The sequence below is a fragment of the Panthera uncia genome, chromosome A2 (assembly GCF_023721935.1).
Source record: "Panthera uncia isolate 11264 chromosome A2, Puncia_PCG_1.0, whole genome shotgun sequence".
NCBI lineage: Eukaryota > Metazoa > Chordata > Mammalia > Carnivora > Felidae > Panthera > Panthera uncia.
Genome location: NC_064816.1, coordinates 30,738,448 through 30,757,472, shown reverse-complemented (window position 1 = coordinate 30,757,472; position 19,025 = coordinate 30,738,448). Strand labels below are relative to the sequence as shown.

The window sequence follows — 19,025 nt, the reverse complement described above, 5'->3', positions numbered from 1 at the left end:
CCTTCTGCACTTGCTTTCCACTGCAAGAATAAAAAGTTAGTATATCAGTGATACCATCATCATCATCATCACAAAAAAATTGGCTACAAGAAGTTTTAGATCTAAACCTGATTTTATCCCTTTGGAAATGGTGTCCTTTCACTCACCAATGATGCAGTCCTGGGACTATTTTCTGAGTCTCTTGTCATCCTTACATAGATTTTTCCTGTCTTCTCTCTTCTTCCCACTGTCCACTTTCCTCACTTTTAATATTCTGTTCTTGGCTCATTTCATTTGCGTCTAGTTTCCCTTGTGGAATTAGTAGCCCTCAGGATGTGTCCATAGAAGAGGTCCTCAGAAATGACAGACTTGAACTCTCCCTTCCCTGATCTTCTAGATAGGGAATTTAAAAAAGAAGTGACTTGCCCCACGGTCACTCAGCTCATCAGGGCAGTGTCCCCATACACCCAAGCCCCTCCCCACCCTCTTTTCCTCCTCTGCTTTGTCTGAAGCGTCTACTATGGTGGCCATACCTCAGGCCCACTGAGCTCCTTTGGTCCCAGTGGTCAAGCAGGAAGACCGGTGGCTTCTTTACTCATGTGTCAGGGTGGTTGTAAAGTTACACGAGCTGGCGAGTATGAAAGTTATTTGAAAAATTACAAAGTTCAGTACAAAAAATTAAAAATTACAATGAAGCTGATTTTATACCTGACTTACTTGGTGACTCTGTCAGCTCATGTTGTCGCTTCTTGATGGCTAAGGACCTCAGCCCTTGAGAATACAGCTTTCCCCAATAACAACCTAACCAAAACTATATATGGACATGGGCACAGTAGCTTTTGCACCTTTCGTTAACTTCAAAAGACATGGCTCTCCTTGGCCAGAGAGAATTCTTCGCTTTTTGCAGGACGTTTATCTCAACGTGTTGATGGCTGGAAGATCACAGGTTTGAGTGAGAATATGGTTCTCAGGTTTCCATTGATCCAGAGAGACCATTGATGCAAGTCGTTCCTAGATTGGACCTAGCTGACGCCTTGGTTGGTTGGCTTGCGTTAGAGCCAGCTAACTATGTTGCTTAAACTGATGCTGTTTGATCCCAGAAAAATCACGGGTGCTATCCAGTGGTGGTCCTTAGTCAATCTGACGTACCCACCTGCTATGTCCATTTCTCATGCACGTTATCGCTGGAAAAACCGTAACAAAGAATTTTCAGTAATAGGATGACGTGGATTGTATTTAGTGATAGTGCCGCGAATGGGCTACCAACGTCAACGTAGCATCGTGGCATCCCAGTCGACCCTGAAACACAAAAGAAGTTGGGAGGACATTTGTCGTATCTTTTTCTGATCTTCTGTTTTCGTAACAGAAGCAGAAGATAAGGGGTTGCAGGGTAATCTTATACCTGAGGGATGGGGAAACTTGGTAGATCTTTCAGAAGTCTTTTTCTATGTATGCTTATGTTTAGCAAGAGCAAAAGACTTCAAGGCATTCCAGAGGGCAGGCTCAGAACACTCTCAGAGAAGCAACTATGCGGAGAACACGATAGGTAGCTGTTCTGTTTTAGAAAAAGTATCCAAGTCTAGCAGCTTTTATTAAAGATGCGGGCACGTGTGTGTTTGTTTCCCTGAAGAGCCTGTATGCATTTTGCATACACCGAAGATGGTGGATTTGTTGGCATAGAAATCCTTGGTGTTCTTCTTTCCTCCATTTTGTTTTGTTTTCTTAGAATTAGCAGTAAAACCATATGCCTTTTCTCCAGCTGATTCCGACTCCCTTTGCGGTGGGGTTAATTTCTTGTTTCTTTCTCTTCTTTCTGCCCTGCTCCCTCAGCAGTGATCTGTCTTGAGCTGCTGACACAATGTTATTTTGATGAATGACTCTAATTGTCTTTATTTTCTCCATTCTCTTGTTAAGTCCATTAACATTTCATGTTAACCCTTTTTGTGAGTCTGAGGTATGAAACTCTGGTTTTAAGTCTCCTTAGGACAAAATTGACCTACCTCTTCCAACCTCTCAAAAAAGATGCATTTATATAAACTGTCGTTTAAATGGTCCTGGATACCTTTAAAAAAGGCTGACTATATTTTGGCTTGGATTCCACCAGCCGCTTAGCACTTTGTTATGAAGTAATGGCTCTTCCACTATGTAATTATTTGTCGAATTTGCCTGGTGAAATAGAGTCTCTTGGGACATATCTGCCAAACAGCTCTGATTTCCAGGCACTTCTCCTATTCCTGTTGTTGTTGTTGTTGTTGTTGTTGTTGTTGTTGTTGTTGTTTTCAATAAGCTTTGTACCCAATGTGGGATTTGAACTCAAGACCCCTGAGATCAAGAGTCACATGCTCTTTGGATTGAGCCAACCAGGTGCCCCACTTCTCCTGTTATTCTAAGGTTCTTCTTCTCCTTCCCTTCCTGCGCATCTGTGATCACATCAGTAAGGAATATTTGATTTGCAGATCAGTTTTTAATTGTAAGTATAGGAATTTCTCATTATTTTGTAGAATTTGTAAAACCTGTTTTTAGCAGCTGGCCTTGAGGGCTGGATTTGAGAGTCATCAGCTATGACCCCATTTGTATATTAATTAAGATTTTGTTTAGGTCACATCCAATTATAGTAATGTAAGCAAATTGGCCCTTTTTTCTGACACATACATAAAAATTAGTCCCGAACTAGACAGGTTATAGAACTGTTGTGGCAGCTCCACAAATCATCAGGCAGAGACGTAGGTTCCTAACGTCTTCCTGTTCTGCTCTCATATGCAAATGAATTTCCTCCTCAAGATCACAGAATGGCTGCAGCGACTCCAGCCATCAAGTGGGAGTTCCAGGCAGAATGAAGCCAAGGGGCAGGGGACAAAGGGGCAGAAAGACCTTCCCAGGAATGTCACCCAATGAAGTCTGCTGACTTCTCTGATCTGTGCAAGAATCTGCAGAAATACAGATTCTTTTACCAAGGATATAGGAGAGAATGGATATTGGGTAGGCAGCTTGGGGTCTCGGCCTCACTTAACTATGTCATTAATCTTGCCTTTTTACAATTTTTTTTCTCTATTTAATGTCAAAAATTATTTCCATTTGCTCGCCATCGGGAAGGCAGCATATGTGTCACAGTTAAGAGTTGTATAAATGTTTGTCGTTATCTTACTAACTTTATTTAGTCAGGTCCCCTGACTTACACAGCTGGGTACTGGGTGCTTTAGATACACTGTCTCTAGTGTTATACTCACGACAACTTTGCAGGTTGGTGTCCGTTTTCAGCTGTGGAAACAGAGTCAGGAACTCACCTAGGGTCGCAGAGTGAGTTTGTGGTAGAGCCCCGCTCACCACGAGACCATTGGCCTTCCAAGCTTTGTCTTTCTAAGACCTGCACCGTCTGGCATGGCAGCCAGTAGCCGCACATGGCTAATGAGCCCTTCACATGTCAGTCCTAACCTGAGATGTGCTTAAGAGAAAACATGCAGCAGGTGTTGAAGACCGAGTATGAGAAAAAGAGTGCAAAAAACCTAATTGTGCCTTGATCGCACACAGAAGTAATACTATTCAGATGCTTTGAGCTAAGTAAAAACATATTAAAATTCAGTTTTCTTTTTACTTGCTTTAAGGTGGCTTCTAGATATTAAAAACCTTTCCTTAAGTGTGTGGCTTCTGGTACATTCTCATTGGATGGTGGTGCTCTAGACCAAGCTACTACCTCTCTCCTTTATTTGTATGTGTGTACGTTCCAATAAACGTTCAAGAGCCTCGTGGAGACAAATCCAAAATGATTTCGGGCAGTGCCGTTGTCCCTCTTCCTCCGCCCGCCTTTCTCGGGTCCAGAGTCGCCCAGAGTTCTCTGCACAACGTTTTAAGCCTCTGCCACACAGCCCAGGGAAAGGGAGCCATCCTCAGATGCTCGAAGAGAATAATTACGAGGGAGAAGGCGCTGCAAAGTAGAGAAAGCCTAAGTGCACCCTTTGAGTCATTGTTGGCTGAGCCTTCTGTGTGGCCGCCCCGTTCAGTCTGGGACCTTCCCCTGCATCTTATTTGTCGTCCATTTTCCCAGCACGCTCCCCCCTCCCAACCCCCCGGCCCCGGCCTCGGTGGGCCTCTGCCTCTGCCCTCCCTGCAGATAAATCACGGCAGCCAGCCACCACCAGCTCCACTTCAGAGATCTGAGCAAGCTGCGGGGCATCACCCTCCTGCCGCCACTGCTGCCAGCGCTTTGTCCGCTGCTCCGTGACCTCGCTTTGTGTCAGGGCCTCACACCCCAACAATGGCAGAGGGTTGAAATGGGCTTCTCGAATCCCTTGTCCTGCTGAGGAGTTTTATTCTGTTTGGTTTTGTTTTAAGCATCATGGCCTTCTTCCTGCTGCAGGCTGGAGAAGCTGAAACCATTAGTAACAAAAAAAGCAATAAAGTTTAGGGCTCTCTGGAATATGTCCATTTTGCTCTAGTCTCATCCTGTGTGCTTTGGTGGAGGGAGTTTATAGGAATCCTCTAACGTGCTTTTTTTTTTTTTCTCTGCCACTTAATTAAAATTGGCTTTTCAAATCTGCGGGGAGCAATAAAACATATTTTACCAGGCTCACAGCACCTTTGAGCCTTCTTAATGGACATTTGCTCTGCAAACCCAGTAACTCACTTTGGCCCCTTCTGCAGCCAGTCTGCCCGCTTCCTCTCCTCACTTTTCCAAATAGACTAATTGAGCGCTTTGAGCCTGGCCACTGGAGTTACCCTGAGAGCCTGGAACCAACCACTCATTGGTTCGTTTTATTCAAGCAAGTGGTAAATGAAGACATGGCCTAAAATCAATAAGGACGAGATTAAAATCCCTACAGTTTTCATTATTCACGTAGATGATGAAATGGCAGCATTTCAAACTAGCATGTGGCGGGAGAGGTTGGGTGGGGGGGGGTGAAGTATGCCATATAATCAAAAGGACAGTGGGTCCTATCACGTCTCCAGCACCGAGCTCTCCCTCACTGTTCCCCTTATTAAACACAGCACTGCAAGTTTGGATTTTGTGTTCCCAAAGAAATGGAGGTCCCTGTGACTGATGGATCCTGGGGAAGTTGGAGTCACTTTGGAACCTGCTCAAGAACGTGTGGAGGGGGCATCAAAACTGCCATTCGTGAGTGCAACAGACCAGAGTAAGTCCTAGAACTCCTTGCTGTCATTATTGGGATGGCCCAATGGGAGTCCTCTGGAAGGGAATCGTTCGGCTGGAAGCAGATGGAAAACTCTTTCCCTGGTAGAGAGTAAGTGCCTTTCTAGGGCTGCGTAGACTGGTGGTATCCAATCAGTTTATTCCCGGACACTGTCCTCTGAAGCATTAGTTTCTCCCACCATCCTCCATTAAGACTTCGGTCTACCCCAGTAGATGCTTTTTGTGTTGGTTGGTCTGTTTAACAGTTTGACAGTCAGGCATATCTCCCTGCCTCCAGAGCTTGGTATAGCTGGCCAATGAAGGGAAACAGGTTTTCCTGAGGAAATGAAGAAACTGGACATTTCCATCCAGATTGTAGGTAACTTGTACCCTTTCCTGTTAGCTACTGAGATTTTGGACAGGGCACACGGAGCCCCATGGTGATAGCAGACTCTAAGGGACTGAGAACCTCAAGTCAGGAATTACTTTTAGAATCGAGTTAGTTGTTTTACGAGGGAGACACTGAAGGCCCATCCTACAACTAGACAGTATACAGCCTGGGAGTATCCTGCCTTTCAGGATAATTCTCCTTATGTGACCAGCCTAGCCTTGTAGCACATGTTCAAATGAAGTTGATTTTTTTTCCCCCCGCATCTAGCCCAGGAGGCGTGCGTATTTATAAGTAGATTTTAAAAAATCAGATTTTGATGATAAGGAATGACATCAAATTTTGTGTGACTCCAAGATGTATCAAATCTGAAGGACTAGAAGCTAATACATCACGTTATTGCCATCAAACCTGTATAGGCTAGGGGGCCGAGAAGTCTTCGTAGACTAGTAATAGTTTTTAGGTGTATACACCTATAACCATATTTAAGAACCAGCTGTCTTGGGATTAGGTAAAGTGATTTCATCCGGTAGTATTCATTTCTTTTTCACAGACTGTGTTGGGGTAGCCAACTGAATTGTAGACAGAAGCACACAGGTACAACAGTGACGTGGGTGCCGTATATTAGGGTAGCGTAGCACGGTGTATACTGATGTATGTATATACTGGTATGGTATGATAGAGTTGTATAAGAAGGTGGTAGAAACCACGGACAGGTGCTCCTCAGACTTAGCTGATTGTTCACAGGTAGGAAAGTGGCCTCGTGTTGGCAAAGCATCCAGTTTTTTCATAAGAAAAATCTGAATCGGGGAGCCTGGGTGGCTCAGTCGGTTGAGCATCCAGCTTCGGCTCAGGTCATGATCTCCCAGTCTGTGAGCTCTTGCCCTGCGTCGGGCTCTGTGCTGACGGCTCAGAGCCTGGAGCCTGCTTCCGATTCTGTGTCTCCCTCTGTCCCTCTGTGCCCCTTCCCTGCTCATGCTCTGTCTCTCTCTCTCTCCCTCAAAATAAATACATTAAAAAAATTTTTTTAAAAAAGGAAAATCTGAATTGTGTTCACCAGTAAAGAACGTACCTTTAGGCCACTGTTGCCAGCCGTGGCCTAATAAATACTCATTCGTGCAAATCACAAATGACAATCCATTTGTTTCCCTTTATTTCTGTCCACAGTCCAACCTTTATTTCATGTCCATGTGATATTAGCCTCTGTAAAGACAACTAAAGAGCTCTAAGACACAGACTGTAGTCTGTAGCTATGGGTATAAAGAGTAAACAGTAGATGATCAATAGAGTCTATGGTTTCTGTTAGTTATTTAAGTAATAGCTTAAACCTAGTACATGCTTTCAAAAAATTCAGACACAGAACGATATGAAATAAAAAAAATCTGTCATCATCATTCCTCCCTCCCACCTACTCCCCGCAAGAAATCACCGGGGAAAAATGATTTGACGTGCATCACTTTGGACTTTTAAAAAAGATTTGTCATGTAATATGTATTATATGAAATAAGTATCCTGTAGATATAAAATAAGGATCATATTATATGTAGTGTTCCACTACTTGCTTCTTTCAAGTCAATTACCAATCTTAGCTGTTGGTATTATTGAAGCTTTAGAATAAAGCATTTGAAGCTAATAGCAAATAGGACACATTTTTTTTTAAAAATTAAGAACGATGCAGTAGCTACATGGAGCCACATTATTACCATCTTCGTGAGCTGTTACTGTCGTGAGGATATGACTGTAGCCAACAGTAGGCATTTTTGAAATGGTGACTCAAGAATACGTCGTTGAAAAGAAGTGTTTGGTCTTTTTTTTTTTTTTTTTTTAAGTCTTCGAGCAGTTCTAGAGGTAATGTAGAAAGTGGAGAGAGATAAATCACTTCATAATTGGAACGAGCCAGACAAAGAAAATCACCCAGCGTAAAGATCTCAGCAGGAAAGGATCTCGAGCTTCCAAGTGAAGCAAAGATCCGTGCATTCACAAGTTAGGGGCTGATCATTAAAGACTTCAATTAGAGGTCCTTGTCCTTGCTGTTTGCTATGGGAGGTTTTAAAAGAATACAATCCCCCCAGTTGACTGTCAGCCCTGACACCATTTCATGAAAGAGCTTCCAAGTTATTTGCACTTTGGGATGTCCCTGTGAATTGAGGAAGGAGTCTGCCTCCGAAAACTTTGAGGAAGTCAGTTTGACGAGAGAAAGGGACACAGAACAGGGAAAATCAGATCCAAATCTCAGTTTGAAAGCTCGTTCAGAGAAACTCACAGAGCAGATGGTTCATTATGCAGGGATCAGTAGTAGTTGCTTCTGACTCTCAAGGCGTTTGAGGGAAGTGGTGCCCCCGGAGCTGGCAACCTGCCTTTTCCCGGGTTGAGGAGCCCTTTGAATATAATGTAGAGCCCCATTTTTAGTCCAAGGTATGTCTCTATTAAGACCCTGAGTTGCTTTTATTTTTTTTTTTCACAGTATTCATGTGATTCAAGAACGTATTTAACATCCATACTTTGCGCTGTACTTTTAGGGTTGTTTGAAAGCGTAAAAGTTACAAAAGAGAAATAGCCTTGTCCTACACAGAGGATAATGGCATACTCGTGAACAAGCTGTAGAAACCAGATGCTTTCTGATTTTGGTCAAAAGGTGTTTGGTCTCCACTAGTAGGCGGTCCTGCTGATTTGCCATCATGAAAATAGGGCCCTAATATTTTGTCTTTAAATGTTTTATTTATTTTTTAATCCCATCTTGGACCCATGCCCTGTAGATAAGAGCTTATGTTCTGATTTGTAAACCCAGTCCCAGTTTACGCCTGTTGTCCATGAGAAGTTATTCATAGCTACCCTTTACATTCTCTAAGTGTCCTGAATTGAACAATTAATTACATGATCACCCAATTATATCTATAAGAAACATGTAATACAGTAAAACCTAAAATCATAACTGCCAAAAGCATAACTTAGGGTACCTAAACAAGGCCACCGTTGGAACTAGAAGTCGCATGTATGAGGCCATTGGGCCCTACACTTGTTATTTTGTGCTCTGAATTGACTCTGAGTTTCCTAGTAGCTAGAAAAAAAAAAATGTATACAGTTTTTACAGTCCATCAAAAAAAAAAAAAAATTGTCCCGGTTCTTTGGGAAAGAACTGGTGCTTCCCTTCCCTCTTCTGGTGCTTCTGTTTTGCTTTTAAGTTAGGAGGTAAGTTAAATTAAAAACTAAGAAACTCATAGGTGTGAGGAAAAGATTGTGAACTAGATATTTTCCCATTTAGGCTTTCACCATAGTAACTGCTTATGAAATCTGGCATACGAGCAAGGTAATAGATGTCTATTTCATCTAAGGAAACGAATTGCTCATTTGGCTGGAAAGAGTTGCAGCAACTTTTTTTTTTTTTTCTTCAGGCACTGAGTTGGGTGAGCGTATTTCAAAATTCAAGAATTAGTTGCTGTGGGAAAGCTATTAACTAATGAATGAATAAAGATATCCAGGCCTTTAGACTGCTCTATTCGGAAGGATCATTAATGATTGCAAGTATAGCTCTCCGGCCCAACCCGTCTAATCCCTGAATAGCCTTTCAGCGTCCACTGCGGTTATCCATTAGACCTCTTCCCAAAACCCTCCCAGCATAGGAAACACACTACCTTCTGGGGCTGCCTGTTGAATCGTTAGAAATTCCTTCCCTGTGCTAACCCTAATCAGCCTGCTGCAATTCATTTTAAGTGTTCACAGAAGCTGAGATTTCTGTTCAAACCCATTTGCCGACCAAAATTTAGCTTTCCTGGAGGGTGAACGCACGTGTGGTGATCTTTGCAAAAATTCCTTCATAGCTTTGGCCATGCAGTATCATGAATTTTCTTTGTATATGAATAGGCATGGTTGTGTAATATGTGCCTGAAAGAAAGATTCAGCTCAGCTGTGCTGAATATAGTTACTTTCATAGTAATTAACCTAGCAGTTTCATTAAGTCCTTTCCATCTGTATTTGACCTGCAATGTTTGAAAGGATCTTAATAGCAGGAAAATGTGGTTAATATTATTTTTTTAATTAATTAATTTATTTTTTTAACATTTTTATTTATTTCTGAGAGACAGAGAGAGACAGAGCATGATTGAGGCAGGGGCAGAGAGAGAAGGGGAGACACAGAATCCAAAGCAGGCTCCAGGCTCTGAGCTGTCAGCTGTCAGCACAGAGCCCGACGTGGGGCTCGAACCCACAAACCGTGAGCTCATGACCTGAGCTGAAGTCGGAGGCTCAACCGACCGAGCCACCCAGGCGCCCCGTGGTTAATACTATTTTTTAAAGCTGCATTTCCTCTAATTTTTATTATTTGTCTACATGGAAAAAAAAAATACTCCCATCCAGCGAAGTTATTAAATTACAGCATGAATTTTTTCCATGCTGAAAAGTAAGTTAGGTTGGCTACAGCCTTCCCCGTTACACAGTCATTGCAAATCAGGCAGAGGTACTCTGGGATAAGAGAAAAGGCACATGTTCTGAGAGGGCAAATTTAAGTTTGTTGATAAAATATAATCTGTCTTTACATAAAAAAAGCAGAGTCACAGAATGAGTCTTGTTACGGAAAGAGGCCTGTCTCAAGAGAGGAAGCCGAGGAAAGACACCAGATCATGAGCTTTGAATCCGGGAGACCTGCATTGGTCCATCGACCAGCAGTTCTCACCTGATGGACATGTCACCTTGCCAGGTTACCTCACCCTTCGGAAACAATTTCAAACAAGCCTTCAGGAGCAAGGCTGCCACTACCTGCCTCACAGCACGGCTGGACACGGTCACAGAAAGTGACATGGTGCCTTGCACGCAAGAGTGGCTCACGGGTGGGCAGACCTTTACTGTAAAGGAACATGTTTGCCACAAAACACTCAGTAAGTGTTTCAGACTTGAGGATCAGAGTGTCTGTGACCCAGCTATTCAACCTTGCTGATACAGTGAGAGACAGACACCCATGACATGTAAAGGGTTGAGTGTGGCTGCATGCCAACTAAAACTTATTTATGGATATTACTCTTTGAATTTCATCTAACTCTTATGTGTCTCAAAATATGTTTTATATTTTCTTAAATTTTTATTTTTATTCATTTAATCAAATTTTTTCATGTTTATTTTTGAGAGAGAGAGAGAGAGAGAGAGAGAGAGAGAGATTGAGCAGGGGAGGGGCAGGGACAGGAAGACCCAGAATCCAAAACAGGCTTCAGGCTCCAGGCTCCGAGCTGTCAGCACAGAGCCTGGTGTGGGGCTCGAACCCACAAACAGTGAGATCATGACCTGAGCCGAAGTCAGAACCTTAACCGACTGAGCCACCTAAGCACCCTTTTCCTTAATTTTTTAAAATAGAAAAGCCATTCTTATCTCACAGCCAGGGAAGGACAGGAAGTGGACAGGATTTGGTCCACAGGCTGTGGTTGGCAGGCTCTTGTAATAGCTAAACATTTACAGTGTGGCAGGCCTTGTTCAAGTGCTTTGAATGTATTAACCCAGCTGACCCTCGCTTACCCTGATGAACTAGATACTAGGATCATCTCCCTTTTACAGATAGGGAAACTGATCCTTCAAAAGATTAAGCAACTTGCCCAAGACTGCACCATCATTAAGAGGCAGGCCTGGGATTCAAACCCTCTATTTCCACAGTCCCCACCTATGACCCTCAGCAACACTGCCTCTCCCATGGAGGGTTTTCTGTGTGTTGTTTTTTCAAAATGTCATTTATAAAAGTAAGTCAGTGAATGCTGTTTGCCACTCGATAGTCGTCAAAAGCAAACGTCCCTTTCCTCTGAAGGGAAACTACCTGTAAGTATGTATTATTCACAGCCCAAAAAATTGCTACATGTGGGCCATTTCTGGGGTGCATTAAGACTTGTTGTATAAGAGAGCCAAAAGAAAAGAACCAACTTTTGAAAATTTAATTTCAAAAAGAAAAATGAGCTACTGTCAGGCAATAAATAAACTATTAATCCTGCATAGTCAGTGGGCCTTTTAAGAAGATTCCGCAAAGATCATTTCAATCTGAGGAAAAATTGCAAGAGGTCTTACATGTAGCACATTTAAAATGCGTTTCACCTGAACAGGTATATGGGCCTGATCTGTTACTCATGTATCATCTGTGATATTGTGTGCATGGGACTAGGGCGTCTTGGTACTTAGAGAAGAGCTGGGAATTCAGGAAGCCAAGGCTCTATCTCTAAATGGCACCAAAAAAGGAAGGAAAAAAAAAAAAAAGTCTTGACCATAGTTCCTGGATAATGTAGCAGAAAGAGCACAGAGAAGAACCCAGGGAATTTAGAATTCTAGTCCTATCTCTTCTCTTTTTTTATCTGTGTGATCATGACAAAGTACTTGACTTCTCTGAACTTCCTGTTGCTCGATATAAAAATACTGCCTCTGCCTTACCCTTGGGCAAGATAGGAGTGTGTTTTAGGGAGTCAAGTGCACAGTGGAGCTAGAAAGCATATGGGCTTAATTGTGTTTCACAGAGAAACAAGGAGACACAGTTATTGTTGGGTTAGGTGCCATGTTGTATCCCTAGATACAGTTTTCTTTGTGATAAATAACTCAATATTTATCCGCCTCCTTACTAAACTTCCCAGATTCTGAGCTTTTCATGGCAGGTGTACAATATCATCTCTGTTCTACATGCAGGATGGAGCTCAGAGAGGCCAGGTAGCGCCCACAAAGGTGTCCAGTGTGTGGCTGCAAAGCCCATGCTCCTCCCTTAGTCTCCGCATGGGAGCACGTTGCGACAGTGTCATGGCGGGTGGCCCTCCCTGACGCTTGGTGCTCTGCAGGAGCAGTGAGTCCTGCCTTCACGCTGAACACCATGTCTTAGCGCAGATTCGGTACTCAAAGTGCACGGTTGGATCAGATTAGGTTAGGGGTGCTGACATATTAGCACAGTAGCTAACGTTTTCAGCATCTACTATTTGTGCTCATTTTAGACAAGGGGGCAACTGATACTCGGGGGCTGAGAACTTCAGAACTTCATCTAAAGTCATGCACCGAGGGTAGGGTCGGGACTGGAACCCAGCTCTAGCTCCAGAGCCTTACCTGTTCTGTTGGACCGGCTCTTGTTGTATAAATGGGCACGGATGTCTTTCCCATTCACCCAGGTCCCAGCTTAACAAAACAAAACAAAAACCCCTTTGTATGCTCCAAATTGCCCTGAAAGATTCATTTTAAAGAAGAAAAGTGGAAAACTTTCTTTCCGTTTCAGAGATGTCCGTAGCGTAGCTGCGAAATCCGACCTGCTCCAGCCCTGGGTGGGCGAGCTCAACTTCCTACGATTCTCTGATCTTCCCGTTTCCATGATGAACTTGGCAAGCTGTGGACTGCTAGGAGAAACGTTGTATAATTTAGTCATTGGGTCACATCTGGAAAATACATGTACATTTGAATTTCATCTAATTCGGGGTTGCATGTCGAGATGAAATTTACACTCTGGTGCTGTGCAAGGCACCCTCCGTGCTCTCGTCACACAAAAGTTAATGAAACCAGTCTGCTCTTCCTGCTTCTCCTATTAAGTTAGTCACAATATGGGGATGTTCCTTTTACTCCGTCTCACTTGTGAGACAAAACAAAGAAAAACAATGGTTGTGAGGGTGGAGAGAAGGAGGGAGGGAGGGAGAGAATGAATGTAAGTAAAATAACACAGGTTTTAGGCCGGTCTCCTGTGAGACTGTCATGTTACAAAAAGTAGACAGGGAGCATTCCAATGCTTCATCTGGGCCTTTTACCTTCCACATTTTGAAAACCAAAGGACTGCATTTTCAGGAGAGAGAGGACAGATTATTGCCCAACAGATCCCAGGCTTTGTATTTCAAACTCGAAGTTACGTGCTCTAACGTTTCATCTTCAGCACTGCCTTACTCAATAACCCCTTCCCGTTTTTATAGATGGAGGGGCTGAGGCTTCTGGGGGCTAAGTGACTTGCCCAAGGTCATACACTTCATGGTAATGAAGGCAGAATGCACACGCAGATTTCAGAGCCTCAGTCCTGTCCTCTGTCATCAGCCACTTTTAGACATGCTTCCCTGGGAGACAGGAAGCCACGGATGAGAGAGTGATGTGGGGAGAAATCCCTGGCAATACAGCGCGTGTGTTCTTTCCCTTTCCCCAGGCCCAAAAATGGTGGGAAGTACTGTGTAGGACGTAGGATGAAGTTTAAGTCCTGCAACACGGAGCCATGTCTCAAGCAGAAGCGAGACTTCCGAGATGAACAGTGTGCTCAGTTTGACGGGAAGCATTTCAACATCAACGGTCTGCTTCCCACTGTGCGTTGGGTCCCTAAGTACAGTGGAAGTAAGTGCAACCGGGGGGGGGGGGGGGGTGCTGTGGTTGGTCGGCAGGTCGGCCGGGGGTCCAGGTCCGAAACTCACATTGCGTCGTGTGTTTCCTCTCTAGTTTTGATGAAGGACCGTTGCAAGTTGTTCTGCAGGGTGGCAGGTAACACGGCCTACTACCAGCTGCGAGACAGAGTGATAGATGGGACGCCCTGTGGCCAAGACACCAGCGATATCTGTGTCCAAGGCCTCTGCCGGGTGAGTCCCACATCGCGTTTCCTTCACCGTGTTGTCTTGCTGCTAAGCCGTGATTTGTGGCTTCCTCGAGAGACCAGCGGCGAATATCTGTGCGCTGTCTCCAGGGAAGTGGTTTTCCGAGCGTGTTTCCCAGGGCAGCATCAGCAGTGGCATCGCTTGATTCTGATGCCGAAGTTCGAGAACCGGCGTCCTGCATTTTTCCGGCACTCTCAACCTCTGTGAGGATCTGCGCGAAACCTCCCCGCGAAAATTTATTACAATAATTTGTACACACACACCTTCCTTTACTGTAACCTCAGGGCTAACCCTTAACCATTTGGTTAAGGTTAAACCAAATGCTTCCCACACAGCGAGTTTTCTAGACTGAATAGCTCTGTTCCAGAAAGACGTCGTAAGGAATCAGGCTTCAGCCAGGCCTCCATCAGATTTCTCATTCTGATTTCAAACACCATAGCTTCTACCTGAGACCTACCTGTTCGTTACTCTTGAATGGGACATGGAGAAACTTCTGGAAGATCGTGAAGCATGAGTGCAGTGATTCCTAGAGGGCTTGATACCATTTCACTGTTCTTACCTATCAGAAAACATTCTTAGCGTTGCCAGGCTTTGAGATAATTTATTTGTGCCTTGCGTGTGGTCCAGGAAAATGGGGATTCTAGTCAGTCAGATCTGATGCAATGAGCCCCTGAGAGCTTCACCCATTTCCCAACTCAGAACTGCACAGTCCATGTTTCCTTGTCAGTCCGTTCGTAGTAAAACACTGAGCTTCTCCTCAGAGGCATTTTTTTTTTAATGTTTAGTTTTGAAAGAGAGAGAGACCTGAACAGAGGAGGGGCAGAGAGAGAGGGAGACACAGAATCTGAAGCAGGCTCCAGGGTCTGAGCTGTCAGCACAGAGCCTCACGTGGGGCTCGAACTCCCGAACCATGAGATCATGACCGGAGCCAAAGTCACTTGCTTTAACTGACTGAGCCACCCAGGCGCCCTGAGATAGCAGATCTTTAATTGGATACAGTCACCCCCGCCAGCATTCCTATGTCTTCATTCTTGAGCGGTTTTTCTTATTTATTCCACTTATTTGTAGACAGACTTCTCAAACTTTATTTATTTATTTTTTAATTTTTTTTTTTAACATTTATTTATTTTTGAGACAGAGAGAGACAGAGCATGAACGGGGGAGGGTCAGAGAGAGAGGGAGTCACAGAATCTGAAACAGGCTCCAGGCTCTGAGCAGTCAGCACAGAGCCCGACGCGGGGCTTGAACTCACGGACCGCAAGATCGTGACCTGAGCCGAAGTCGGACGCTTAACTGACTGAGCCACCCAGGCGCCCCTATTTTTTTTTTTAATATTTTATTTTTAACTAATCTCTCCACCCAGTGTGGAGCTCGTACCTGCAACCCTTAGGTCAAGGGTCACGTACTCTACCGACTGAGCTAGCCAGGCGCCCCTGTACTTCTCAAACTTTAATCTGTAGATGAAGCACCTAAGTGTCCTCTAGCATGTCAGAATTCCACCCAGTGGATCTGGGTGGAGCCCAAGGTAATACATTACTAACAGCCTCAGAGATGCCCATGGCTGCCGGTCCAAGGACCACATTTTCCACACCAGGGCTAAAGACAATTTGAGTTCTCAGCCGTTGCAACTTTAAAGGGACGTTCTTGTCATTTTTGGAATGCGTCATTCAAACAAACATGCTACCTGCCGTTTCATAATGTTTTAGGATTTGTATAACTTTATAATACTTACCATTCATTTCAAATGTTTCTTCTTAAAAGCAAGCTGGATGCGACCACGTTTTAAACTCAAAAGCCCGAAGAGATAAATGTGGAGTTTGTGGTGGTGATAATTCTTCGTGCAAAACAGTGGCAGGAACATTTAACACAGTGCATTATGGTAAGAACCTGTCCCTAAGAACCGTGAGAGGGAAAATAGTCAAAGTTGAAAAATTGTTAACCGCATGTAGTATGTAAAAGTATTCATGTCAGGTGTAAAGTCAGTCTCGTTAGGGTACATGAGCCATCCGGCTAGAAGACACTCAAGAGTGAGAACTGTATTACCCCCCTGGGTGGCCCACCTTTTATTCCATACCTAGAGAAAGTGACTCGTGCTGTGGAATACTGAGTTTTGGCTAAATTCTTTTCAGGTTACAATACCGTGGTCCGAATTCCAGCCGGTGCTACCAATATCGACGTGCGGCAGCACAGTTTCTCAGGGAAATCAGAGGATGACAACTACTTGGGTAAGATGGCCTGTCCCCTGCCATGGGCGGGAATTCTGGTTCTCTGGAGCCGTTGGCAGGTGCTCCCTCCTTCCCCCTTCAGCGCACAGAGAGCTTTCCAATGTCGTGTGTTTTCATACAAGCAGTTGATCTTGAAATTCCTTATTTTGTTTCTCCCTCACGTGTATACCCTCGAAGTATGGAATGAAGAGTCGTGTAGTTACCCTAGTCAATATCAGGGCTTTATTCTGGATCGCAGTAAATAGGAAGGCCCTAAATCAGATTTTGAAAGCGCTTACCTTGTAAGTTCAGCGTAAAAATTTAAAGGTACCACTTCCCCTAATTTTTGTGGTGTCAGCTCTAACCAGTTATAGACCACTGGTGTGGACTTATTCGACATTTCGTTACGCCCTGTTATTCCAAAAGGTTCTAGAGTGGTACATTTTTCTCATGTCATGACTAGAATGGCCCGCCTTGTTCCTTTATAGATTCTTCATCCTTCTCTCATGTCCAGGCACATGACTAATTCATGTCTGTGCCTTCTGTTTAAACCACAACGCGCCAACAACCCTGTGTTCATTTCAACGGTTTGCTCAGCCCAATCCCACGTCAACTTGTCCTTCTGTAAACCGCTGTGATTATGAAATTTTCCCAACCACTTTTAATTAAGAGAAGGACAAGGGGAGTGAGGTCATGACTGAAGGGATTCAGCTGGTCACCTTGTACAACCAGACTCCTCCGAGCCACGGAAGGCAGCGTGGCTTGCCCTCTGATCTAGAAGAAATCACAGCAGTCTGGCTGGGCAGTCACGTTTTAAAAGAAATGAATGTACTTGTTCTCTTACAATGTCCAGGCAGAAACTCTATTTAATCTATCTGAATTCAGCCTCTGTAGAGGCTTTCTCCACACATTTGGGCATAATGAGCTAGTCAGTGAGTACTTGTTGAATCAAATTAGAATCCCTATCTGTATTTTGGAATATCTACATGAAATCCTTCATAAGTAGACAATGATCCTTTGGCCACGCGTGCTAATCCGGTATGATATGTATACACGACTTCATCATAGTATTTTCTGCAGTGTATATTCATTCATTCATTCATTCATTCATTCCCTTATTTAATATGTGCCAGGCACTCTTCTGGGTACAATAAGCCAAAATAAAAGAATAAGTAAGTAAAAATCACTGTCTCCTTGGAGCTTTTTAGTGAGAGAAGAGAGACAATAAGCAATAACTTAACAGATAAGCAAACTGTATACTGTTAGAAGGTGGGAAGTGCTATTGGAAAATAGAACAACAGAAGGGAAATTCGGATACTGAGGATGAGCTGGGAACAATGGAGCTGAAATGTTTGCATTGTAGCAGGAGAAAACAGGTTGATTGGGGGAAGAGCATTCCAGGCAGAGGGAACAGCCAGTGCAAAATCCTTGAAATGGGAGCATGTCTAGATTGCTCCGAGAATAGAGGGAGGCCCGTGTGGCTGTAGCTGCAGCACAGAGGAGAGTTCTAGATGAGGCTAACCATGTACCAGGACTAGATAATATAGGGCCATATAACCATTGAAAGGACTTGCTCATACTCTGGGAGACATGGGGAGCTAGTGAAGGTTGGGAGCTGAGGAATAACTTGATATAATCACATTTGTGTTTTCAGAGGAGCACTTAGGCTGGAAGAAGGGCACCGAGTAAATGCAAGAAGACTGGTTGGGAATTATTGCAGTAGTCCCAAGAGACAGACGCTCGTGGTTTGGTCCCCATTAGGAGCACTGGAGGTGACAGTACCTGGTTGAAATCTGGATACTTTTTGAAGGCAGAATCATCATGATTTGTTGGTAGATTGAATATGGTATATGAGAGAGAAAAAGAAGTCAGGGTGACGCCAGGATTTCTACCTGAGCAGCTGAGAAGACAGAGTTGCCATGGGCTGAGATGAGACAATTTGTTTGTTATTTATCCATATGACCACTAGGGTCTTAAGGTCAGAGGCTGTGTCTTTATATCTTTAGCCCTTGATGTAAAGCCTACACATATACATGCTAAGTAAATGATTGTTCAGTTGTTAGACGGTCAATGCTCATGCTTTTTTAAAAATTTTTTTCAAATGCTTATTTATTTTTGAGAGAGACAGAGACAGAGACAGAACGTGAGTGGGGGAGGGGCAGAGAGAGAAGGAGACACAGAATCTGATGCAGGCTCCAGGCTCTGAGCTGTCAGCACAGACCTGACACGGGGCTCGAACTCACAAGCTGTGAGATCATGACCTGAGCCGAAGTTGGCCGCCCGACCGACTGAGCCACCCAGGCGCCCCAACTCATGCTGTCTTTACTGGGTGTTTCCTATGTGCTTAACGGGAGGATGAGATTATCATGTAAATATACAGAACCATCCCTTCTTTTAAAGACCACGGAGTGTCACTTGGAATCATTCACTCAGTAACTGCGTCAACTTTTTCCCACCCTAGATATCCAAATGAATGGTGACTTTATAAAACAATTAACAAAGTTCTTGGGGATGCTTTTCAATTTACTTTTGGGGGGAATCCACATTTCTCATTTCAGCACCGAGCAAAATAGGTCAAGCATTTTTGTTTTTGTTTTTGTTTTTCATGCCCTGCGTTATAAATTTGAACATGTGGCTGCTATGGCCCTGGTACTTCCTAATTAAATCCTGCAGCATCGCATGCAACCTCCTTTATTTTATTTTTTTTTATTTTTTTTTAACGTTTATTTTTGAGACAGAGAGAGACAGAGCATGAACGGGGGAGGGGCAGAGAGAGA

The 19,025-nt window shown here is 43.8% G+C and overlaps 1 protein-coding gene across 1 annotated transcript in view; it reads left to right on the top strand.

The window, feature by feature from the left end:
- The window catches only part of ADAMTS9 (ADAM metallopeptidase with thrombospondin type 1 motif 9), a 162,852-nt gene that overhangs the window by 39,966 nt on the left and 103,861 nt on the right, over positions 1-19,025 (top strand). The window contains exons 12-16 of the mRNA XM_049642677.1: positions 4,963-5,108; positions 13,609-13,790; positions 13,893-14,029; positions 15,806-15,923; positions 16,174-16,269. Of these exons, the coding sequence (XP_049498634.1) occupies positions 4,963-5,108; positions 13,609-13,790; positions 13,893-14,029; positions 15,806-15,923; positions 16,174-16,269 (679 nt within the window). The remainder of the gene's footprint in view (positions 1-4,962; positions 5,109-13,608; positions 13,791-13,892; positions 14,030-15,805; positions 15,924-16,173; positions 16,270-19,025) is intronic.